The 26,381-nt window shown below is 46.2% G+C and overlaps 1 protein-coding gene across 12 annotated transcripts in view; it reads left to right on the top strand.

The window, feature by feature from the left end:
- Positions 1-26,381, top strand: part of LOC126427094 (zinc finger protein ZFP2-like) — a 718,966-nt gene that overhangs the window by 16,267 nt on the left and 676,318 nt on the right. For 11 of the 12 annotated variants that reach the window (XM_050089289.1, XM_050089290.1, XM_050089286.1 and 8 more), the window contains exon 3: positions 10,829-10,891. The exons of the other annotated variant lie outside the window; for it this stretch is intronic. In XM_050089289.1, the coding sequence (XP_049945246.1) occupies positions 10,829-10,891 (63 nt within the window). The remainder of the gene's footprint in view (positions 1-10,828; positions 10,892-26,381) is intronic. 12 annotated transcript variants of the gene reach the window in all.

Below are 26,381 nucleotides of genomic sequence, written 5' to 3'. Positions count from 1 at the left end.
TAAGCTTACTTACATTAGAAAATTTTATTTTATTTGATGAACCGATAGCCGTTTAAAGGGACAGGGCTCTTATTTTACTTGTACTTGATTGAACTAGAGACGTTTAAAAATTTGGTGCTGGACTGCGATTCGAATTCGTATCTCCTCTTTCGTGGATCTGAATCTCTCGGAACAGTATAGTTCTGTCATTTCGTTCCTTTTCCCAAGACTGCAATCTTCTCTAGGTCTCCTCCAAAGGTAAGTATGTGGGTCTGAAACCTGATCCAGTACAAAAATATTCATAATTTCATTTCTAGCTTTATCAAGTGCACACCCACCTGCTAGTGAAAATTAACGCGCAATTTCAATGTCTGTTCATGTGTTTCCAACAATGGCAACAGGTGTCGTTATTTCTGGTCAAACACGCACACATCTTACTGTTCATGAGTAAGCAACTGAAACTTAAGCTATATTCGTGGATGCACGGTAGGTGTGCAGTTCGATTGTCGCTTAGGCACAAAAGTTTGTATCCTTATTTTAGATTCAGACACCTAGCGGCTCGTAAGAAAAACCGATACGTAACATTTGATTTTTCTTAGTTAACAATCGGATTACGTGTTGGGTTCGTATCTCCGTCACAGAACTTCACATCATGCACTTCATCTTTAAATGCATGCGCACTTTGTTACTTCAGAATGGAGGTATATCAGACATCTTTCGTGGTTCGATAACAGGGACGAAAGGGTCTTGATAGGAGTTACGGTTTATTACAAAAATTGTCGTCTTTTATTTTCAAGTTTAGATTTGGTTACTGGTATTGGCCAAAATTTCGGTAATTCATGACTCTTCATGGCTAATCATCAATATGATGTGATTAGATTAGATTAGATTACATTAGAGTAACTCTTGTTCCATAGATCATGAATACGACATTTCGTAATGATATGGAACGTGTCATTTTAATGAAAGATTTCTTTAAATACCTTGACTCAATTTCTTTACAACAATTTTTTACACTCTCTCTCATTGCTTTTTATTTCTCTCTCTCTCTCTCTCTCTCTCTCTCACACACACACACACACACACACACACACACACACACACACACATTCTTTTTTATTTTTATTTGTATGTTGTGCTCGACTATCGGCGAGGCACAAAAACGCCTGTGAATGACTTTCTTAGTTTTGAGTACACTTACGAAAGAAATATAAAAACAACAATGAGAGTTACTGATTTATGATGCTCAGTTTGCAGTCAGTTCTGAGTATTATTAGTAACTACGCTCCAGTCCCTAAACCTAGTTACAGAAAGCGAATCAGACGCATTACGTATTCCAGGCCGTAGCAGCCGTGACTTGGAGACACCAGCTATGGTCACTTCCCAGACCGCTGTAGGATCACATCGGTTCGTCTTCTTCCTGCTGGTACTGTAACTGAGATTTGGCAACAAGGCAACGTATGTTTGGCAACTCTGTGATCGACGAGTTACTTCCTGGTGTGCACGGAATTAAGCCTCAAAGTTCACTTGATTTTACCTGTCATTTCCATTGAATAATCCGAGTTATTATCGCTTGCAGGGTAACAAAAGATTGAAAATTTACGGTTTCCAGCCCAGGAAAGTCGTTGCAGGTGGAAACCGCAACTAATCTCGACATTCAAATGGCGGTTTACGAGTTCTAGTTACTATTGTCCTCGTAATAGGAAGCTAAGACCCATACCTCCTCGCCAGCTCTGTGGTAACGTGCTGAGCTGTGAAAAAGCGTCTGTTACGGTTCGCAGTTCCAGTCTCACTTACTGTAACGTTTTTATCCCTTCTGTGAAAGAGCTACAAGCAGTCAGATCGAACATCAATAAGGAAATCGCAAGAAAATGCTTTCAGCTCATAGTGCAATGTTGAAAAACTTACAATGCTGCGCAACAGGTAAGGCCTCTTTCCGCTGCTGACAAGCAAATTTTGGGTTTCTAGGAATACGTAACTATATTTATGAAATGCCACATTTGCATACCTCTTGAGTATGACACAGCATACCAATTAAACACAGACCCAATCAAAATCTAAGTGAGTAGTATTTTACTAATTCGTGTCGACAGAGGCATGCTTGTTTACAGATACTTTCGTCGTAAGGTTACCATGGTTAGTTTTATTTCATTTCTTATAATACAGTGCACAATTTTCGTAAGGTTTCCTTTAGTGTTGTTAAAACAATAGTAAACATGAGAGAGAAATTAATCATCAACGATATATGCGAATTCTCAGATGTTACCTATGACAGTCTGACAATGCACATGCAGTTTACTGATTACATGCATGTAGAGAACTTGTTCCGAGTTAAAGCTGTCAAACAAAGTTTGAAGAAGAATAAAATATCACTACCACACGACGGCTAATATAAAAAATACTTTTCTGACGTATTATGGCACGATGCGCTCTCCCTGCACATCTTCGAGATGCATCTGCTGCCTGCTGTCTATTAAACCTGAATAGAACAAAATGTCACAGTAGTTAGCCCTTTTTCCACATGCGACTACTTTGGGTTGAGAAGTGAAGGGAATTATGTTCAAAGTTCCATTAGATTGATACCTTCAGCAGAGAGCAGAATTGCGTTTTAAAAAATGTAGCACTGAATGTATTCGAACTCGCGACATCTTATCTATGCTACAAGCTGACCGTAGCTACAGCAGCTCCAGAGCTCGGTAACTATTCCTCCAGAACTTTTGGATTCCACAGCACTGTGAGATTATGCATATGGCCAGGTCTTGACTTCTGAGAGACAAACAGTTACAGCTTTTCTTTTGGACTGAACGACGTTTTCTAGTAACAGATAGCGCAATAGAATAGCTCAAGTGGAAAGGAACACTTCCTATTTAAACTTCTGCATCCTACACTGTTGGCAGTTGTGTGTAGGTGGCAGTTACGTGATTTTATTTCTGTGATTACAAAGTAGTCGAATGTATGCACTGGGTAGCCGAGGCAGCTAGTTCATGGTGATTCGGTCAACCAAGTAAATGAATTTACTGAACGTGCTGCAAATTACTACAGGGAGCCTGTGTGTCAGAATACTCATCCAGTGTGGCGCAACTGCGTTACGATAGAAAAATGACTCGCAGAGAAGAGGATTTCGTGGTCTGTTGGACGGATGGTAGGTTGTAATACCTATGGTCTGGGTTCGATTCCCACTTCCGTCAATGATTTTAGATAGGGAGAGACAGATTCCATTCTCTCCTGGCTACACCAAGTGAGGAGATATAATGGGTGCGTGGTCTGAAAATTCACATTAAAGATGATATTCCTTCTTTACCAAGTAGGCGGTAGGTTGAACCACAATAAAGTCTGGAGTGGCGACATGTAGAAACTCTATCCCCAGTAACCTTTCTTATACCAGTTATTTATTTCAAGTGACGACACAAACGCTATGTATGGTCACAGGACACTTATTCCATCTTTTATTTGAGCTTCTGTATGTCGATAAAATTGGTTCTAAACTGGGAATGCAACTCAGACCGCCCTTAACGCGGAATTTGATCCCTTCGTGGCAATACAGCTCGGCTACAATTTGTTGTTTGTTCAAAACTTCAGATTCCTCAACACCTTCACATATTACGCGTGAATGGGATCGAATCCTGGCCCGGCACTAAAGATTTAATTATGTATTATCAAGCTCTATCATGAGAACACCTATCTGCTGTTGGATAATAATTTTGATTTTTAATGTATTTTCATTCGTTGTCAACACTAACGATATCTGACGTTTTTAACTCCCAGTGAGACACAGAACTATTTGCGAGATGACTGTAAGTTCAAGATGCTATTCTGAGCAGCTGGTGGAGAAAAATTCGGTAGCTGACGTCTCTGTGTGTAGTCAACAACGATATGTGTGGGGCTCTATTCCCAGTGAGCGCTGAACTCTTCGTCATATTATTTCAGTTCGTCGTGTCATTTAATGTTCATACATATTCTCAACTAGCTGCTCGTGAATAACTTTAATTTTTAATGTCACTTTGTGTAAAATAGTTCAAATGGTTCAAATGGCTCTGAGCACTATGGGACTTAACTTCTAAGGTCATCAGTCCCCTAGAACTTAGAACTACTTAAACCTAACTAACCTAAGGACATCACTCACATCCATGCCCGAGGCAGGATTCGAACCTGCGACCGTAGCGGTCACGTGGTTCCAGACTGAAGCGCCTAGAACCGCACGGCCACAACGGCTGGCCCCCACCATCTGGTATCAATGCATTACCCTATCATCCATTATATATAATCATTTTCGTAGTACACTTGATATTATAGATGAGTAGGACACAAGACAGGACATAGATAATGTCCGTTTGACGTCAACAGTGTGTAACATTTTACTTTTTTTGAATAGGACAATGTTCCTCTCCAATAATTTTTAGATTAGTTACAATAAGCTTACGCTGCAAGAGAATTCGCTTGTATTTTTCAATATGTGGTCTGTTGTCGGTTTGAAGGCCTTCCATAACATCGGCAACTTAGTGCAACTCCACCGAGGGCTGTCTGGAGTAGGGTGGAGATAGCAATGTGAAAGTTGCGAGCTGTCGAAGACGATCTTCATATTCCTAATGCGATTAGGACATCGTATACTCTTGACGACGTTTAGCACCTGTGCAGTCAGTCACCCAATTTCAGAATTCATTTTGAGTAATCCTGCTAAATTCCCTAAATATTGTCTTTTTATATTGATGAGTAATATGGATAGTCGTCACGTTCATGTGCCGTCTACAACGCAAATTTAATGTTACTATCCTAGGAACTAACCTGCAATACGTTTTGTATTTCATAATCGGAACTATCTGCATTAACCGTCATCAGAGCAACGTCAGGGAACAGAATGCAGCAGTGCCTTGCTACCTACTTTAGGACCTGCTTGAGTCGTGTTCTAAGGAAAGGGTAGTTGCTGGTTCACATTATATTACACTAGCGAGAAGTACCGACTTTTCCTTTTCTCTGCAAACATCCAGAACTAAATTCAGTAACTAAATGCTAAGAATATATTTGCATTGTGCCAACTCAAAGATCAATAGATATGGATATAGATATAGATACAGATTTTTATATTTAAAGCCATTCTCGTTCTGCGTTGGAATAAACATCATTCATTATTTGCTTGTTCTTGTTACGATTGTTATTGTCATTCTCTCACTCGCAAGAGTTTTCGCATTCCTATTTGGTATCGATGCACATGAAGAGTGGCTATGAAAGAAGGGAATACTGAATGTTACGTCATGCAGAATACACTCATTTACTTCGGCTCCTCGTGATCTACGCTACAGGAGATGTGAGATACATAAAGTTGACAGTGTGAGGACAGACCTGGTAGCACAACTGTGCAACTACACAGTGTTACCAGATAAAATAGTGCTGCGGAATCGACAGTGTAGTACGGACTTTGCCACAGTAGCAGACAGCTGGTAATTTAGGACCATGACCGTGGATTACACTTTGGTCAGTGCTGGTTAGAGTGCTGCAACTGTAAATGGAAGGCTTTGTTTGATAGTCTTATGCTGATGCTGTCTGAATAAATTATGCCATTGGATACAAAGCGGTTTAGTTTTGAGACCTAACCCACGAGGGGGGAAGGCACAGTGGTCTGCTTCAGGAATTCCAAGCAATAAAACACAAAAAACAACCCAGGAAGGGAGACATGCATTTGGAATCTGTTCATCGTTACGGGGTCAAACAAGAGGGTAACATTACTGAAACAATGATCGGGCTACTTAGTATATAATAGAGCATACAGATTTCAAGGAGGAAACGTATGAAGATGCAGACTTCCTCGTTATCAATATGTGCGGCATATCTTTCGTGTTAACGAAAGTAAATTCCCGCTTTACCTCTTCTTACGTGTCAAATGAAATGAATGCCATGAGGAATAGAATATTTGTTGACTGCGTCTCTTCTTGCTTCCATCCTTACCAACATATTTCTTCATTCTCGTGGTAATCATGACATTCTGTGTGTATGCTGCAAAAGATTGCAAGTGGACAAATTCGACATCGAGGTGCAAAGCGTTATATTCAATTCGAATAAGCTTCCGGTGTATTTTTACTTCGTTTGTATTTTTAGATGATTATGAACGTTACGGAAAATTATCTCACATGCTTTATGTTGAATGAGAAACATTGAATGATCCGTTTTGCTTTCCCTACGTTGAAATGATATAATGTCGGCGTCAACAGCCTTCTTCCACACCGGAAGCTGAAACTTGTATCATTCTGGATTAATGATAATTGAATATGTCATATGTATACATAGCCCAGAAGGCGACGTCAGAAACCATCAGGGGAGAACGCTGCATAAAAACCAAATTTGCGCGCGCGTCTCCACTCTGAAGAACCGTATCGGAGAATCACGGCAAGCATTTCGCTGAAGAGCTGCCTCGTCAGAGAGCCTAGAAATGGCAGCGTCGTAGCAAGTATTTGTCAACACTCTGATAGTGCATTTACTTCCGGGTGTAGGTCGGCGTTACCTCGCTAAATTCACTTGACATTCGTTTTCCACATCGAAGACTCGTACGATATAATCCACTGCAAGATGACACAATTAGAAAGTATATTTAATTTCTGGACTCCAAGAACGGCGTTCTTCACATAAGTAACACCTGTTTGTGTGTGCATTCGGGAGGACGACGGTGCAATCCTGCGCCCGGCCATCCTGATTTAGGTTTTCAATGGTTTCCCTAAATCGCTTGAGGCAAATGCCGGGATGGTTCCTTAGGAAGGGCACGGCCGATTTCCTTCCCCATCCTTCCCTAATCCGAGCTTGTGCTCCGTCTCTAATGACATCGTTGTCGACGGGACGTTAAAACAGTAATCTCCACCTCCTCTGTTCGTGTGTTTAAGGTTGCGTTTTGAGGCTCAGGCAACATCGCAGTGACTATATTCTGCCTCTGGCCGCCAGTGTGTCGTTAGCTCAGAGGTTCCCTTGTGCGTTGCAGTACTTGTACTATAAGACATAGCAGTTCGAATCACGGTAGAAGCCGCTGAGTACAACCTTTTATTTTCCATTTTAATTAATGGAGTTGCAAACTGCTAGTAAAAATTTCTTATGCGAAATCTGAAGAATGCCTTTAAACATCAATCTTCGTCCGATTTCGATTTAGTAAATTAAGTTAATATCATGGATTTCTGCTTTGCGAATTCCAAGGTGCTTCACTGTAAAATAGACCCTGAAAAGATTCAAACCGACTGTCAACGATATAAATTTGAGCTTTGTTCGTCATATAGGTCTAACATGTCAGAAGGTTGTTTATGAAGTGCACATGTTCATTAATGTAGTTCCCTTCTTCTAAATTTTTGCAATAGCATTTAACTGTAGACTTTTCTAACACCGGCGTTAGCAATTCCTTTCCGTTCTCTGAAACCTTCAAAACGACAAATTTTTCTGGTTTAAATCTGATGACCTTAACTATCACTTCCGATCAACAATAAATACTTCATGAACCCATACATGGAACTCCAAATGTGCAGTGTTCCTGCACTGCTACAGAGCAGGCATTGCAAGGTATTCACACAGTTTATCGCATAGACTTACCATAAGGAATGAAACAAGAACTGTAATACACTTTACACCACAGACGCTCACTCTGGCTTGACGAAAACATCCAAACATTGACCAAACGTTGCACAAATAATTGAGTTTGAAAGGAAAAGAAACGAGGTATGAAGCATTTATAAATTCATCGAATGTAGTGAGGTGGTTTAATTTCGTCCCAGTCTATAAAATTAATTTCGGGCCATACTCAGCTCTTGCCGATTAATGTAGTATAATACCCGCCTACTAATCAGGGCGTCTGTCTCCGTTGCTTTTGAGCGTGAATGGAAATTGTAGAAATTTTCTGTGGAGCAACATTTAATAATAAAGCGTTTTAAATCATCAAAAGCGATGAGCGTTAGCAGGCGCTTTCGATAAAGAACGGGGGAGTGTAGCGCCGCTGCTGTCGCCACGGCCGCTGCCAGTAGCACGGCGTCCAGAGGAGGACAGTCTGCAGGAAATCTGCCGCAAAATCGTTACTGGATAAAATTTTGATATCGGTGTGTCACAGAGCGAAATAGATTGAATCTGCGCTACCATTACATTCACGTCTTCAGCATTCAGACAGAAGAGGCTATAAAAATATTTTATGCCAGCTGCTCTCGATCCACTGACATTATGAACAGAAACAACGCACGCTACCGCTAGACCACAGGCGTAATCAGACTAGAGTTTCTCTATCATGGGACAAGTTTTCCTCCAGGAAGTGCCGCTGTCTACAGTGTTGCCAGATTGTGCAGATAACCGGACTTAGAGAATTAGCGAGTTGGCCAGTTTTTTTGTCCCATGTCGCGATCGGCGCGGACTTAGCCTCTGAAGCGGCCGGCCGCCGGTCAAGTTTTATGTCAAAGAGTGTACATAGCTCAACAGTAGCTCCCGATTCCACAAATTGAAATCAAACCGCTTCCCTTGACCTGTTATTCATAAGACATCTCCATATAGAGCCGTCCCTGGTCTGAGACGCCAGAACTTTAGTAAGCTGCATTTCTTCGCGACACACTGAACACTTCACGACCTCATCCAAAAATCGAATAGTAGAAGAAATTTTTATTAGAGACAACACACAGTCCCCTATCATCACAGACAACCAAAAACTGTTGACCTTGTCAGTCATCCATACCTACCAAGGACATAAAAAAAGCAGTTCACCAAAATTCACACATGACGAACAAAAAAATAACGTCGACATAAAACCAAAATTGTTAACTCCCTGAAAAATATTCTGCTTAAAGCACAGTCACTACAAATACCACACACGTGCAACACTACCACGCAAATGAACCCCATATGCTACATAACACATTACCCATAAACACACCACCAGAGAGCACCATTGATCACATCAAAACACCTACAAACATGCAACTCTCACAAACTAAATTCCGCATCACCATGATGTCACACACCACAACAGCCTTACATCATGGCTCAAAGCCGACAGGTGGGATTGGATGCTTTGGTCGACCCCCATTTCCCACATACCCATAAAGGAGCACTCCCTTTGAAAATCAATACCACCCATGACTGAAGCAACTGAATCACATTCTCTTCCAGGATTTACCCTGCCACTCCAGCCCTGCTTCCAACCTCTTGCCTCATGTCTCATATCCCTGAAACAGAACTACATGCAGGACATGCATGTTTCCTCCAGCCCTGTCAGATGTCTCCAACACAAACACAGGGCTACCTGTGAAAGCAACCTTGTGATTGGCAACTACCAGCCTGCAACCACTGTGCTGTTCCCTATATAGGCATGACAACTAACATGCTCTGTCTGCAGAAGTGACCACTGCCAAAGTGTTGCCAAGAAAGCTGGACCACCCACTTGCTGAAAGTGCCCCCAGCATGATGTGCTTACATTCAGTGACTGCTTCACAGCTGGCGCTATCTGGATTCTACCTTCTAACACAACATATTATTTCCTGTAACCCTTCTAGGCTCAACCCATGCTAGTCTATGTCCTCTACCCATACCCATATCCATTTCCCTGCTCTCACTTTAGCAAAACACACACACACACACTCACTTCTTTCCTCCCAGTGAAAGTACTATTTTCCCCTTCTCAATTTCTTTCCTCCCCTTCCCCTCCCACAGTACAGCTTCCCAAAACTGCCTTTAGCAACCCATAATGTCTCTGCCACATCCTTGCATGCTATCACATAGAACACATTATCTTCCCCCCACCCTTCCTCCCCCCTTTACACTGCTATCCCTCTCTCCCTACCCTGCGCCTCCTCATACCTCACAACCCACCCTAACAGATTGTTGCTCATGCCAAAAGTAGATGGTCATGTCCCAGTTCCTGGAGACAGTGGCCATGTGTGTGTTCCTTTGAATGTGTTTTCTATTTCAGAAGGGCTTTGTCCAGAAGCTCAAGTTTTTAATACTCCTTCATTGTACCTGTCTGAGAGCCAGTATAGAAAGTAAATGTGCCAAATTTCATGTCGATGGGAAAGTGAACTGGGAAAAACACACCAACCAAATCTGCAAGAAAAGTCCTCAAGATTGTTCTACCTCATGTGTAAACTGGGAGGAGTGTTTGGTTGTAACACTCTCTGTATGTCATATTTTGGTTCCTTTGTCAGATACATGTTTATTGCCCTGATATCAGTAACATTAAAAAAAAGTCTGCGTGAAAGGCTAGGCGGAACATATAGTGCTGTCTGTATCTTGTTTACCAGGCTTAGAATACTAACAGTTTTTGATACCTCTGACTCTGCTGTTGGCATCTGGAAGAATGTTAAAGAATGGGTTGACAGAAAGTAGTTCATGAGCAAGATACTGTAAATAATACAAACATCCACATCCCAAGTCATAGGCTAGCAAGAACAGGAAACTCTCACAAACTGAATGGCCTCAAAACCCAAGTTACAATTAGTTGTGTGATGTGGGTATTGTTGATTGCAGTATTAAAGATTCTAGTTGTACCCACTGATTTCACTACCCTACTGTTTTTTTTTTATATGATGAAACACATTTCTTATAAAATAGTTAATGATAAGTAAATAATGATTATGGGAGTAGGAAATATGATTGAAAATAGAAGCATAGGAAAATGAAGTGAAAGATGCAAATAAATTTTCAAATATGTTGTCACTGATCATTCATATAACTTTTAGATCACCACCATTGAAATGCACCTTACTGACTGTCACTGAGAAGGCCACTTTCTGAAAAGAATGAGCCATTTATTCTGTAGAAGTGTCAGACTTAAAATATGTGATACTTTTTTGTAATATAGGTAAAATTGACTTCTTAAACTCCTTGCTGTTTTTTTAACTGTTCACCACAGGTACAGTTACACACATCGATCATGAAAGTAAAAGAAGAATTGGATGAGCAAGTGGACCAACAGGTAATTCTAGAATTTGTGTGACTGTATGAAACTAAGCAGTGTTAATGTTGTGGCTCAGTTTTGGTGAACATAATATAGATTGGCTTGATGTACTTGCCCATGATAGTCTACCCCCCATAAACCCGTTAATCTCTGACTGTCACTTACTACATCCAGCTGAACTTGCTTGTTGTCTTCATGTCATAGTCTCCCTTTACACTTTTTACCCTCACATATCTCTCTATTACCAACTTGACTCACAATTTGTGCTATTAACACGTCCCTTGTGTTAGTGACATTGGTCCCTATGTTCCTCCCTCATTTGTTTCGCCTACCCATCAAATCTTCAGCATTCTTCTGTAGCACATTTCAGATGCTTTCATTCTCATCTTCTCTGAATTGCCTGTCATTTATATTTGACTTCCATATAAGGCTGCACTACAAATATCTTCAGAAAATACTTCCTAACACTTAAATTTATATTAGATATGAACAGGCCTCTTTATTAGCCACATGGTCCTTGATATTGCTAGTCTGCACTTTATTTCTTTCTTACTTCGGCCATTGTCAGTTATTTTGATGCCCAAATAGCAAACTGTGTCTACTACGTCTAGTGTCTCATTTTCTAGTCGGAACTCAACATTGCCTGATTTATTACAGCTAGATTCCATTGCTTTTATTGATGTTTGTCATACAATCTCTTCTAGTGATACTATCCCACTTTACTCTTCCAGTTTTTACCTCCCACACATTGCTTCATTGACAATTTCAAGATGCCTGTTTTGTTTGATAGAATTACGTTGTTGTTGGTAAACACACAATTTCCTTTCCTTCATAAATTTCTTCCAGATTTCCTTCATGTCTTCCTCGTACAGAGTGCATGTCAGATATAGGGTACAAGCCTGTCTCATTTCCTACTCAATGCTTCCCTTTCATTTCTTTTAGAAACTCTTACAACTGGAGCCTGGTTTCTGTGAAAGTTGCTACCAAACTTTTGCTTCCTGTATTTATTCTGCTGCTGTCCAAATTCCAAAGAGTGCAGTCAACTCCACATTCTCAAAAGCATTTTAGTAAATCTGCAAAAGCTGTAAACACAATTTTGTCTTTCTTTAACTCGTCTTCTAAGGTAAGCCATACAATCAGTATTGCTTTGTGTTACATGTTTCTGGTACCCAAAGTGATCTTATGTAAGGTTAACCCTCTAAAAGCTTTCCCATTCTTGCAAGCATGACATATTAATGTGATGGTCTGATAATATGCACACCTGTTAGCACCTGCCTTTCTTCAAATTTTAATTATTACATTCTGGTTGAAGTATGACTGTACATCAGATTTCTCATATCTTGCACAAACGTGGAATAATTTTGTCATGGATGGCTTTCCCAAGTATCCCAATAATTCTGAGGGGCATCAACTGCAATGGCCTTGTTACTAGTTCTCTCTTTCAGTGCTGTATCAAATTCTGCTCATCTTATGACACCTCCAGTCTTGTCTACAACTACTTCCTTTCCTCTTTCTAGAGCAAGTTTGTTCCCCTTTGCCTTACAACCATTCTTGTTTGGCTATATTGCATGTTCTGTCAACACCATTCCAGTAATGTCTGTCCCCCCTGCGGGTCCGGGGATTAGAATAGGCCCGAGGTATTCCTGCCTGTCGTAAGAGGCGACTAAAAGGAGTCCATCCCCCTCACGGGGGTAGTTAGCGCCTGCGTCCGGAGACGGACGGTCCCACGACCTATACTTGTGGTCTTTTTGGTTTTTCACTTCTCGTTTCTTCCTTCCTTTTGTTGGTTCCTTTCTTTGCTCTTCTCCACCTCACTGTCTTCTTTATTCTTTCCCTTGACTTCTCCTTGCCTTCTCATTGCCTTCTTCTCATTGCCTTCTTCTCATTGCCTTCTTCTCATTGCCTTCTTCTCATTGCCTTCTTCTCCTTGCCTTCTTCTCCTTGCCTTCTCTGGTCTCCGCCTCGGCGTTTGAGACAGTCTGTCCTCTTTCTCCCTCTCTTCTTTTTCCTCTTCTTTTTCCTCTTCTTCCTTCCTCCCTGTGCGTGCCTGAAGGCCGACCCACGCTTTCACACGCGTAGCCGGTGATGGGGTAACGCATAATTCCCCGCCCTGGGTAGACATGTAAGGCACGCGCGTACCCCCTGGTAAAGGCCAGGCCCGGGGAGGGGTGATTGCCTGAGCTGATACCTTCTGACCATGCCGATTGGTCCCTCCGTCTGTTTCTCGGGAGGTGTGACCTGAGGTGTAAACATTCACCTAAGGCGGGAGTGCCCTCTGAGAGGGTCCCCACAAGGAAGGAGCGCGCCATCGGAGACGCTGGCAATCATGGGGATTCCTCCGCAATGGATTCCACTCCATCTCTCTCGACTTCTGCCCAAAAACGGAAACGTGACCAGCCACCAGTGACAAAAGTACTACCGCCTGCCCCACAGTTCCTCGTCATTTCTCGATCTGTGGACGGAAAGGATTTTTCCTCTGTCAACCCTTTCGTTATCCAGAAGGGCGTAGATGCCATAGCCGGATCTGTCAAATCTTGTACCAGGTTGCGTAATGGTACCTTATTACTAGAAACTGAGAGCGCCTTTCAGGCACAAAAACTGCTTCGGGCCACACTCCTGTACACGTTCCCTGTCCGGGTGGAGGCCCACCGAACTTTGAATTCGTCTCGTGGTGTAGTCTATACTAGCTCCCTCGACGGATTGACTGACGAGGAGATTCAATCTTTCCTCGCTGAGCAGGGCGTGACGGCTGTCCATAGGGTCATGAAAAAGGTCAACAATGACCTTGTACCGACCTGGACACTTTTCTTGACCTTCGATAGTGTTAAGCTGCCATCGCGCATCAAGGCGGGCTACGAGGTTATTTCTGTTCGCCCCTATGTCCCGACACCTACGCGCTGCTACCAGTGTCAGCGTTTCAATCACACTCGACAGTCTTGTTCCAATGCGGCTAAATGTGTCACTTGTGGCAGGGATGCCCATGAGGGTGACTGTCCACCTCCGTCTCCTCGTTGTGTGAACTGTCAGGGTGACCATGCCGCATCCTCCCGCGACTGTCCTGTCTATAAGGAAGAACGCTGTATCCAAGAAATTCGGGTCTAAGAGAAAGTGTCCACCTCGGCTGCTCGCAAGCTATTGGCTAGTAGGAAGTCCACGCTGCTCCCAGCGGGGAAATACAGTACTGTCCTCGCCTCTCCTCGGACTACCCGGGAGGTAGCAACCCAGACATGCGATCTGACCTTCAGCACCACGGTCGTCCGTTCGGCCAGTGCTAAGGTCGCGTGGTCGACGTCTCCTCTTCCTCCCATCACCCCACAAACACCAGCCCCTTCATCAGCTTCTGCTAAGACGAAGACCCAGAAGTCAGATGCACGGGCCTTCAAGAAGGAACCATCCCGTGCAGACTTCCTATGTACCTCGACCTCCCAGCCTTCGACCGGTACTTCCACCAAACGTCCTTCCAAGAAGGCCCATAGGAAGGACAGTTCTCCTTCTCCGCCACGGCGCATTTCTTCTCCTGCGCCGCCCAGCGGTTGCCGCCCCAGGCCGTCATCGGTTTCGCCTGGCCGCACCGCTGGTAGCCGAACGTCTGGCCGTTCACCGGCGGCGGAAGCTCCCCCTCCCGGCCATCCTCCCAAGATGGCCGATGAACCTATAGACCCAATGGACGATGACTGTCCGCCTACTGATAGCGGTGGCAGTGCTCGCTCGAAGCCAGGCCCTCAGCGGCCTTCGAGGTGACCCCTTCTTTCATCTTCCTTTTCTTACGATGGCACTTATTCTTTGGAATACTTGCTGCATTCGCTCCAACCGAGAGGACTTGAAGTTGCTGCTCCGCTTGCACCGTCCGCTCGTCGTAGCCCTCCAGGAAACGAAGCTACGCCCATGCGATCAAATTGCCTTGACACACTACACCTCTGTGCGTTTTGACCTACCCCCTGTGGTAGGTATCCCAGCTCATGGAGGGGTTATGTTGCTGGTCCGGGATGATATTTACTATGATCCCATCACGTTGCACACCGGCCTGCAGGCAGTTGCCATCCGCATTACTCTCCCCACTTTTACATTTTCCATTTGTACCGTTTACACTCCATCGTCATCTGCTGTTACCAGGGCAGACATGATGCAACTTATTGCTCAGCTACCTGCACCATTTTTGTTAACTGGAGACTTCAATGCCCACCATCCCCTTTGGGGCTCTCCAGCATCCTGCCCGAGGGGCTCCCTGTTAGCAGACCTTTTCAACCAGCTCAATCTTGTCTGCCTCAATACTGGCGCCCCTACTTTTCTTTCGGACACATCTCACACCTATTCCCATTTAGACCTCTCTATATGTACTCCCCAACTTGCACGCCAGTTTGAGTGGTATGCCCTTTCTGATACATATTCGAGCGACCACCTCCCGTGTGTTATCCATCTCCTGCAGCATACCCCCTCTCCGTGCTCCTCTAGTTGGACCATCTCCAAGGCAGACTGGGGGCTCTTCTCTTCCAGGGCGACCTTTCAGAATCAAACCTTCACAAGCTGCGATCGTCAGGTCGCACACCTCACGGAAGTCGTTCTCGCTGCTGCTGAATATTCCATCCCTCACCCTACTTCTTCTCCACGTCGCGTACCGGTCCCCTCGTGGACCGCAGCATGTAGAGAAGCTTTACGTGCTCGTCGACGTGCTTTATGCACCTTTAAATGCCACCCTACAGTGGCAAATTGTATCGATTATAAACGATTACGTGCTCATTGTTGTCGTATTATTAAAGGAAGCAAGAAAGCCAGCTGGGCTGCTTTCACAAGCACCTTCAACAGTTTTACTCCTTCGTCTGTTGTCTGGGGTAGCCTGCGCCGGCTATCTGGCACTAAGGTCCACTCACCAGTTTCTGGCTTGAAGGTCGCGAATGACGTCCCTGTGGCCCCTGAGGCTGTCTCCAATGCCTTCGGCCGCTTTTTCGCAGAGGTTTCGAGCTCCACTCATTACCACCCTGCCTTCCTCCCCCGCAAACAGGCAGAGGAGGCTAGGCCACCTAGCTTCAGCTCCTCGAATCGCGAAAGTTATAATGCCCCATTCACCATGCGGGAACTCGAAAACGCACTTGTCCGATCACGGTCCTCCGCTCCAGGGCCTGAGTCTATTCATATTCAGATGCTGAAGAACCTTTCTCCTGCAGGTAAAGGTTTTCTTCTTCGTACATACAATCGCATCTGGATTGAGGGACATGTTCCCGCATGCTGGCGCGAGTCTATTGTTGTCCCGATTCCTAAGCCGGGGAAGGACAAGCACTTGCCTTCCAGTTATCGACCTATCTCCCTTACCAGCTGTGTCTGTAAAGTGATGGAGCGAATGGTTAACTCTAGATTGGTTTGGCTGCTCGAGTCTCGACACCTACTTACCAATGTACAATGTGGATTTCGTAGGCGCCGCTCTGCTGTTGACCATCTGGTTACCTTGTCGACCTTCATTATGAATAACTTCTTGCGGAAGCACCCAACCGCGGCTGTGTTCTTTGATTTGGAAAAGGCTTACAACACCTGTTGGAGGGCGGGAATTCTCCACACCATGTATACATGGGGCCTTCGCGGTCGCCTCTTTCTATTCGTTCCTTTTTAATGGATCGACAGTTCAGGGTACGTGTGGGTTCTGTCCTGTCGGACACCTTTTGCCAGGAGAATGGGGTGCCACAGGGCTCAGTTTTGAGCGTTCTCTCTTTGCCATCGCGATCAATCCAATAATGGATTGCCTCCCAGCTGATGTATCAGGCTCCCTTTTCGTGGACGATTTTACCATCTATTGCAGCGCGCAGTGTACACGTGTCCTGGAGCGCTGTCTTCAGCGTTCTCTTGACCGTCTTTACTCCTGGAGTGTCGCCAATGGCTTCCGTTTTTCTGCCGAGAAGACGGTCTGTAGTAACTTCTGGCGCTACAAAGAGTTTCTCCCACCGTCCTTATGACTCGGTCCAGTTGCTCTCCCAATTGTGGAGACAACCAAATTTTTAGGCCTTACCTTTGACAGGAAACTTAGCTGGTCTCCACATGTGTCATATTTGGCGGCCCGTTGTACCCGTTCTTTAAATGTCCTCCGTGTTCTCAGTGGTATGTCGTGGGGAGCGGATCGAACCGTCCTACTTCGTCTATATCGGTCGATCGTCCGCTCCAAGCTGGATTATGGGAGCTTCGTATACTCCTCTGCACGGCCATCCATCTTACGCCGCCTCAACTCCATACAACATCGGGGTTTACGACTTGCGATCAGAGCATTTTATACTAGTCCCGTAGAGAGTCTTCATGCTGACGCTGGCGAATTGCCACTCACCTACCAGCGCGATATACTGCTTTGTCGGTATGCCTGTCGGCTACTGTCAATGCCCGACCACCCGTCTTATCGTTCCTTTTTTGATGACTCTCTCGACCGTCAATACGGGTTGTATGTTTCTGCCCTGCTACCCCCTGGAGTTCGCTTTCGTCGCCTCCTTCAACACCTTAATTTTTCACTCCCTGCAACCTTTCGAGTGGGCGTGAGTCACATGCCACCTTGGCTCCAGGCTCAGGTCCGCGTTCGTCTTGACCTCAGCTCGCTCCCAAAAGAGGTTACCCCCGGTTCGGCCTACCACTCCCGTTTTGTGGAACTTCGTTCGAAGTTCATCCATATGACTTTCATTTATACAGATGGCTCTAAGACCAATGACGGGGTCGGGTGTTCCTTTATTGTCGGGGCACAAAGTTTCAAATACCGGCTCCATGGCCATTGTTTGGTCTTCACAGCTGAGCTCTTTGCCCTCTACCAGGCTGTTCTTTACATCTGCCGCCACCGACATTCTGCTTATGTCATCTGCTCAGATTCCCTGAGCGCCATCCAGAGCCTCAGTGATCCGTATCCGGTTCACCCTTTCGTGCACCGGATCCAACGCTCTCTTCGGCAGCTGGTGGACGTCGGTTCTCCGCTTAGCTTTATGTGGGTCCCTGGCCATGTCAGTATCCCTGGGAACGAAGCTGCAGATGCTGCGGCCAAGGCTGCGGTCCTCCAGCCTCGGACAGCTTCTTGTTGTGTCCCTTCGTCAGATTTTAGCAGGGTTATTTGTCTGCGCATTTTCTCGCTGTGGCATGCCGATTGGGCTGCCCTTACAGACAACAAGCTTCGGGCCTTGAAACCTCTTTCCGTGGCTTGGACGTCCTCCTCACGCCCTTCTCGGCGGGAGGAGGTAGTTTTGGCCCGGTTAAGAATTGGACACTGCCGGTTCAGCCATCGCCATCTGCTGATGGCTGCGCCGGCGCCGTTCTGCCCATGTGGGCAATTGCTGACGGTCCGCCACATTTTAATGTCCTGCCCGGATTTTAACGCACTGCGTCTCGTCTTAACCTGCCATGTACTTTAGATGCCGTTTTTGCGGATGACCCACGAGCAGCTGCTCGCGTTCTTCGTTTTATCAATTTGACAAACCTCACTAAGGACATTTGATGATGCTGTTTTTTAATCCTATGCCTGTCAGTCTGTCTTTTATCGTGTTTTCCCTTTTAGTTGTTGTTTTAAACTTGTGCCTCGCGGTGCATTCTTAACGTAGTCAGGGCGCTAATGACCATTGAAGTTGTGCGCCCTAAAACCACAAAAAAAAAAATATAAATAAAAAAGACAACAGTAATGTCTGTATTCCCTTTTGTCTGCATAAATAGCTGCATGTTTGTATTTTCTCTTCTCATCAATTAAATTCAGTATCTCGTGAGTTGCAAAGGTATTCCTACTATGTCTTACTTTTTACCTATGTTTCCCCTTGCATTCACTGTTTCATCTCAAAGCTGCATATTCATGACATACTGTATACTTACCCTCTATGTATTACTTGTTGCCTAATGCTCATTTTCAAACTATCAGTGACTTTTGGTTCATTCATTTTATCCAAATCCCTTCTACTTAAATTCTACTTTTACCATTTCTTCAACATTACTGTGCAGTTGATAAAAACAACTCTAGACAGAGTCCACATCCATCACTGGAAATCTTTTGTAGTTTAAAATCTGCTTTTGAAATCTTCGTTTTTGCCATTAAAAAACCATTTGAAATCTTTTGGTGTCTCCATGTTATTCCACTTACGTAAACTTCTTTATGATACTTGAAACAAGTGTTCACAGTGACTAATTCATGCAACGTGCAAAATTCTACCAGGTGGCTTCCCCCTTTCAGTCCTTTGTGCCATTGGATGTTCTCTTACTATTATTTTGCTTATTCATCTTGTTCCTACTATTGAATTTAATTACCTTCTAGAATTGGTTTTGATCTTACTTAGCTATTGAATAATTTTTTCTCTTCAAACTTTTTCCTATTCCATTCTTCTGCTGGTCTAGTTGCCACACAAATTTCTACCACTATTGTATCTTCCTCATTCCTATTTCAGCCATGGTAATTAATTGACATTGCTGTTCATAATACCTTACTCATATTCCTATTTTCTTACTTATTACTAGGTCACTCCCTACATGACCCCTATTTGATTTTTTGTGGATAATCCTGTACTGACCTGACCAGAAGTCCTGTCCTTTCTGCCACTGCACTTCAGTTCTTAATACAACTGAACACAACCTATCCATTTTTCCTTTTAAAGTCTCTAATCTTCCTAGGCAGCTGCTGCTGTCGTCGTCTTCTTCTTCAGTCCAGAGACTGGTTTCGTGCAGCTCTCCATACTAACCTACTTTGTGCAAGCTTCTTCAGCTCAAAGTATGTACTGCAACCTACATCCTTCTGAATCTGCTTCGTGTATTCATCTCTTGGTCTCCCTCTATGCCTTATACCCTCAACGCTGCACTCCAATACTAAAATGAGGATCCCTTGATGCCTCAGAACATGTCCTACCAACCGATCCCTTCTTCTTGTCAAGTTGTGCCACAAATTCCTCATCTCTCCGATTCTATTCAGTGCCTCCTCATTAGTTGTGTGATCTACCCGTCTAATCTTCAGCATTCTTCTGTAGCACCACATTTCAAAAGTTTTTATTCTCTTCTTGTTTAAATTGTTTGTCATCCATGTTTCATTTCCATATAACATTACACTCCATACAAATATTTCCAGAAAAGATTTCCTGACACTTAACACTATACTCTATATTAAAAAATTCGTCTTCTACAGAAAAGCTTTACTTGCCATTGCCACCCTCTCCCCCTGCGGGTCCGGGGATTCGAATAGGCCCGAGGTATTCCTGCCTGTCATAAGAGGCGACTAAAAGGAGTCCATCCCCCTCACGGGGGTAGTTAGCGCCTGCGTCCGGAGACGGACGGTTCCTCGACCTATTATTGTGGTCTTTTTGGTTTTTCACTTCTCGTTTCTTCCTTCCTTTTGTTGGTTCCTTTATTTGCTCTTCTCCACCTCACTGTCTTCCTTACTCTTTCCCTTGACTTCTCCTTGCCTTCTCATTGCCTTCTTCTCATTGCCTTCTTCTCCTTGCCTTCTCTGGTCTCTGCCTCGGCGTTTGAGACAGTCTGTCCTCTTTCTCCCTCTCTTCTTTTTCCTCTTCTTTTTCCTCTTCTTCCTTCCTCCCTTTGCGTGCCTGAAGGCCGACCCACGCGTTCGCACGCGTAGCCGGTGACGGGGTAACGTGTAAGTCCCCGCCCTGGGTAGACATGTAAGGCACGCGCGTACCCCCTGGTAAAGGCCAGGCCCGGGGAGGGGTGATTGTCTGAGCTGATACCTTCTGACCATGCCGATTGGTCCCTCCGTCTGTTTCTCGGGAGGTGTGACCTGAGGTGTAAACATTCACCTAAGGCGGGAGTGCCCTCTGAGATGGTCCCCACAAGGAAGGAGCGCGCCATCGGAGACGCTGGCAATCATGGGGGATTCCTCCGCAATGGATTCTACTCCATCTCTCTCGACTTCGCCCCAAAAACGGAAACGTGACCAGCCAACAATGACAAAAGTACTACTGCCTGCCCCACAGTTCCTCGTAGTTTCTCGATCTGAGGACGGAAAGGATTTTTCCTCTGTCAACCCTTTCGTTATTCAGAAGGGCGTAGATGCCATAGCCGGATCTGTCAAATCTTGTACCAGGTTGCGTAACGGCACCTTATTACTAGAAACTGAGAGTGCCTTTCAGGCACAAAAACTGCTTTGGGCCACCCTCCTGTACACGTTCCCTGTCCGGGTGGAGGCCCACCAAACTTTGAATTCATCTCGTGGTGTAGTCTATACTAGCTCCCTCGACGGCTTGACTGACGAGGAGCTTCAATCTTTCCTCGCTGAGCAGGGCGTGACGGCTGTCCATAGGGTCATGAAAAAGGTCAACAATGACCTTGTACCGACCTGGACACTTTTCTTGACCTTCGATAGTGTTAAGCTGCCATCGCGCATCAAGGCGGGCTACGAGGTTATTTCTGTTCGCCCCTATGTCCCGAAACCTACGCGCTGCTACCAGTGTCAGCGTTTCAATCACACTCGACAGTCTTCTTCCAATGCGGCTAAATGTGTCACTTGTGGCAGGGATGCCCATGAGGGTGACTGTCCACCTCCGTCTCCTCGTTGTGTGAACTGTCAGGGTGACCATGCCGCATCCTCCCGCGACTGTCTTGTCTATAAGGAAGAACGCTGTATCCAAGAAATTCGGGTCTAAGAGAAAGTGTCCACCTCGGCTGCTCGCAAGCTATTGGCTAGTAGGCAGCCCACGCTGCTCCCAGCGGGGAAATACAGTACTGTCCTCGCCTCTCCTCGGACTACCCGGGAGGTAGCAACCCAGACATGCGATCTGACCTTCAGCACCACGGTCGTCCGTTCGGCCAGTGCTAAGATCGCGCGGTCGACGTCTTCTCTTCCTCCCATCACCCCACAGACACCAGCCCCTTCATCAGCTTCTGCTAAGACGAAGACCCCGAAGTCAGATTCACGGGCCTTCAAGAAGGAACCATCCCATGCAGACTTCCTCCGTACCTCGACCTCCCAGCCTTCGACCGGTACTTCCACCAAACGTCCTTCCAAAAAGGCGCATAGGAAGCACAGTTCTCCTTCTCCGCCACGGCGCATTTCTTCTCCTGCGCCATCCAGCGGTTGCCGCCCCAGGCCGTCACCCGTTTCGCCTGGCCGCACCGCTGGTAGCCGTACATCTGGCCGTTCACCGGCGGAGGAAGCTCCCCCTCCCGGCCATCCTCCCGAGATGGCCGATGACCCTATAGACCCAATGGACGATGACTGTCCGCCTCCTGATAGCGGCGGCAGTGCTCGCTCGAAGCCAGGTCCTAAGCGGCCTTCGAGGTGACCCCTTCTCTCATCTTCCATTTCTTACGATGGCACTTATTCACTGGAATATCCGCAGCATTCGCTCCAACCGAGAGGACTTGAAATTGCTGCTCCGCTTGCACCGTCCGCTCGTCGTAGCCCTCCAGGAAACGAAGCTACGCCCATGCGATCAAATTGCCTTGGCACACTACACCTCTGTGCGTTTTGACCTACCCCCTGTGGTAGGTATCCCAGCTCATGGAGGGGTTATGTTGCTGGTCCGGGATGATATTTACTATGATCCCATCACGTTGCACACCGGCCTGCAGGCAGTTGCCATCCGCATTACTCTCCCCACTTTTACGTTTTCCTTTTGTACCACTCCATCGTCATCTGCTGTTACTAGGGCAGACATGATGCAACTTATTGCTCAGCTACCTGCACCATTTTTGTTAACTGGAGACTTCAATGCCCACCATCCCCTTTGGGGCTCTCCAGCATCCTGCCTGAGGGGCTCCTTGTTAGCAGACCTTTTCAACCAGCTCAATCTTGTCTGCCTCAATACTGGCGCCCCTACTTTTCTTTCGGACACATCTCACACCTATTCCCATTTAGACCTCTCTATATGTACTCCCCAACTTGCACGCCGGTTTGAGTGGTATGCACTTTCTGATACATATTCGAGCGACCACTTCCCGTGTGTTATCCATCTCCTGCAGCATACCCCCTCTCCGTGCTTCTCTAATTGGACCGTCTCCAAGGCAGACTGGGGGCTCTTCTCTTCCAGGGCGACCTTTCAGGATCAAACCTTCACAAGCTGCGATCGTCAGGTCGCACACCTCACGGAAGTCATTCTCGCTGCTGCTGAATATTCCATCCCTCACCCTACTTCTTCTCCACGTCGCGTACCGGTCCCCTGGTGGACCGCAGCATGTAGAGAAGCTTTACGTGCTCGTCGACGTGCTTTATGCACCTTTAAATGCCACCCTACAGTGGCAAATTGTATCGATTATAAACGATTACGTGCTCAGTGTTGTCGTATTATTAAAGGAAGCAAGAAAGCCAGCTGGGCTGCTTTCACAAGCACCTTCAACAGTTTTACTCCTTCTTCTGTTGTCTGGGGTAGCCTGCGCCGGCTATCTGGCACTAAGGTCCACTCACCAGTTTCTGGCTTGAAGGTCGCGAATGACGTCCTTGTGGCCCCTGAGGCTGTCTCCAATGCCTTCGGCCGCTTTTTCGCAGAGGTTTCGAGCTCCACTCATTACCACCCTGCCTTCCTCCCCCGCAAACAGGCAGAGGAGGCTAGGCCACCTAGCTTCAGCTCCTCGAATCGCGAAAGTTATAATGCCCCATTCACCATGCGGGAACTCGAAAACGCACTTGTCCGATCACGGTCCTCCGCTCCAGGGCCTGAGTCTATTCATATTCAGATGCTGAAGAACCTTTCTCCTGCAGGTAAAGGTTTTCTTCTTCGTACATACAATCGCATCTGGATTGAGGGACATGTTCCCGCATGCTGGCGCGAGTCTATTGTTGTCCCGATTCCTAAGCCGGGGAAGGACAAGCACTTGCCTTCCAGTTATCGACCTATCTCCCTTACCAGCTGTGTCTGTAAAGTGATGGAGCGAATGGTTAACTCTAGATTGGTTTGGCTGCTCGAGTCTCGACACCTACTTACCAATGTACAATGTGGATTTCGTAGGCGCCGCTCTGCTGTTGACCATCTGGTTACCTTGTCGACCTTCATTATGAATAACTTCTTGCGGAAGCACCCGACCGCGGCTGTGTTTTTTGATTTGGAAAAGGCTTACAACACCTGTTGGAGGGCGGGAATTCTCCACACCATGTATACATGGGGCCTTCGCGGTCGCCTCTTTTTATTCGTTCCTTTTTAATGGATCGACAGTTCAGGGTACGTGTGGGTTCTGTCCTGTCGGACACCTTTTGCCAGGAGAATGGGGTGCCACAGGGCTCAGTTTTGAGCGTTCTCTCTTTGCCATCGCGATCAATCCAATAATGGATTGCCTCCCAGCTGATGTATCAGGCTCCCTTTTCGTGGACGATTTTACCATCTATTGCAGCGCGCAGTGTACACGTGTCCTGGAGCGCTGTCTTCAGCGTTCTCTTGACCGTCTTTACTCCTGGAGTGTCGCCAATGGCTTCCGTTTTTCTGCCGAGAAGACGGTCTGTATTAACTTCTGGCGCTACAAAGAGTTTCTCCCACCGTCCTTATGACTCGGTCCCGTTGCTCTCCCAATTGTGGAGACAACCAAATTTTTAGGCCTTACCTTTGACAGGAAACTTAGCTGGTCTCCACATGTGTCATATTTGGCGGCCCGTTGTACCCGTTCTTTAAATGCCCTCCGTGTTCTCAGTGGTATGTCGTGGGGAGCGGATCGAACCGTCCTACTTCGTCTATATCGGTCGATCGTCCGCTCCAAGCTGGATTATGGGAGCTTCGTATACTCCTCTGCACGGCCATCCATCTTACGCCGCCTCAACTCCATACAACATCGGGGTTTACGACTTGCGATCGGAGCATTTTATACCAGTCCCGTAGAGAGTCTTCATGCTCCCCCCAGGGGGTCCACAACTCTTTTTGTGGATACGTGCGTAGCGAGCACAGGACCCCGAGCTAATGTGGCCTTCCTTCCTTTCCGGGCTGCATACCTTCCCATTCCGCATCCTTCCCTATCCCTATCTTCGCCCCTCCTCCCCTCACCTCTGGCTCTTTCCTTCCTTTTCTCCCCATCTGGGAGTATGGTTTGTGCCTACGTCCGGAGTCGGACGCTCGTAAATGTACTGCATTCTTCGCCTTTCTTGCTTTTATGTCTTCTTCCTTCCTTTGTCCTTCTCTTTTCCTTACCTCTTCTCTTTCCCTTTTCTCCGCTGCGGCATTTGAGACCTCTCTTCTTTCCTTTCCCTTTCTCTTTCTTCCTCCCTGTGCGTGTCTGAAGGCCGACCCACGCCCTTCGTGCGTAGCCGGTGACGGGGTAACGCGTAATTCCCTGCCCCGGATAGACAGGTAGGACACGTACGTACCCCCTGGTAACGGCCAGGCCCAGGGAGGGGTGATTACCCGAGCTGATACCTTCCGAAAATGCCGATTGGTCCCTCCGTCCGTTTGTCGGGAGGTGTGACCTGAGGTGTGAACAATCACCTAAGGCGGGAGCGCCCTCAGAGAGGGCCCCCACAAGGGAGGAGCGCGCCATCGGAGACGCCGGTAATCATGGGGGATTCTTCCGCAATGGTTTCCTCACCTTCCACTATGTCTGGTCACAAACGTAAGTATACTGAGTCTCAGCCACAGACGATTCTTCCATCGTTGCCACAGTTCCTTGTTGTTTCTCGGGCTGATGGTCACGACTTCTCCACGGTCAACCCTTTCATTATTCAGAAAGGTGTCGACGCAATTGCAGGTCCTGTAAAGTCTTGTTCCAGATTACGGAATGGCACCCTGTTGTTAGAAACACACAGTGCCCTCCAGGCACAAAAATTGCTGCATACTTCTCTGCTCCACACCTTCCCTGTCCGGGTGGAACCGCACTGTACCTTAAATTCCTCACGTGGAGTCGTTTATACACGCTCCCTCGATGGATTGTCTGACGAAGAAATTCAGCACTATCTGTCTGACCAGGGCGTAACGGCAGTTCATAGAGTAATAAAACGGGTTGACACGAACAACATTCCAACCCGCACTCTCTTCTTGACATTTGACACAGTTCAACTCCCATCGAAAATCAAAGCCGGCTATGAGATAATTTCCGTTCGCCCTTACGTCCCAAACCCTACGCGTTGCTATCGATGTCAGCGGTTCAATCACACCAGCCAGTCCTGTTCCAATCCAGCCAAATGTGTTAAGTGTGGCAAGGATGCCCATGAGGGTGCTTGTCCACCTCCATCCCCTCGCTGCATCAACTGTATGGGTGACCACACTGCTTCCTCTCGAGATTGCCCCGTTTTTAAGGACGAAAAGCTCATCCAGGAAATAAGAGTGAAGGAAAAGGTGTCGACCTTTGCTGCTCGAAAATTATTCGCCAGTCGCAAGCCCACCGTGCCTCAGACAGGAAAATACAGCACTGTCCTTGCTTCTCCTCGGCCAACAAAGGAGGCGGCCACGCAGACTTGCGACCTCACCTTTAGTACCACGGTCGTCAGATCGGCCAGCGCAAAGATCGCTCGTTCAACCTCACCACTTTCGCCTGCCCACTCTATGGCTCACCCTTCGTCGGGTTCTGCTAAATCTCGAGCCCAAAAGTCGGACGCCAAGTCTTCGAAAAAAGAGCATACTCGTGAAGAGTTTTTACGTACCGCAACTTCACAACCATC

Source organism: Schistocerca serialis, chromosome 11 (genome assembly GCF_023864345.2).
Source record: "Schistocerca serialis cubense isolate TAMUIC-IGC-003099 chromosome 11, iqSchSeri2.2, whole genome shotgun sequence".
Taxonomy (NCBI): domain Eukaryota; kingdom Metazoa; phylum Arthropoda; class Insecta; order Orthoptera; family Acrididae; genus Schistocerca; species Schistocerca serialis.
Note: the sequence above shows the minus strand (reverse complement) of the source record. Positions and strands in the feature narration are given on the sequence as shown.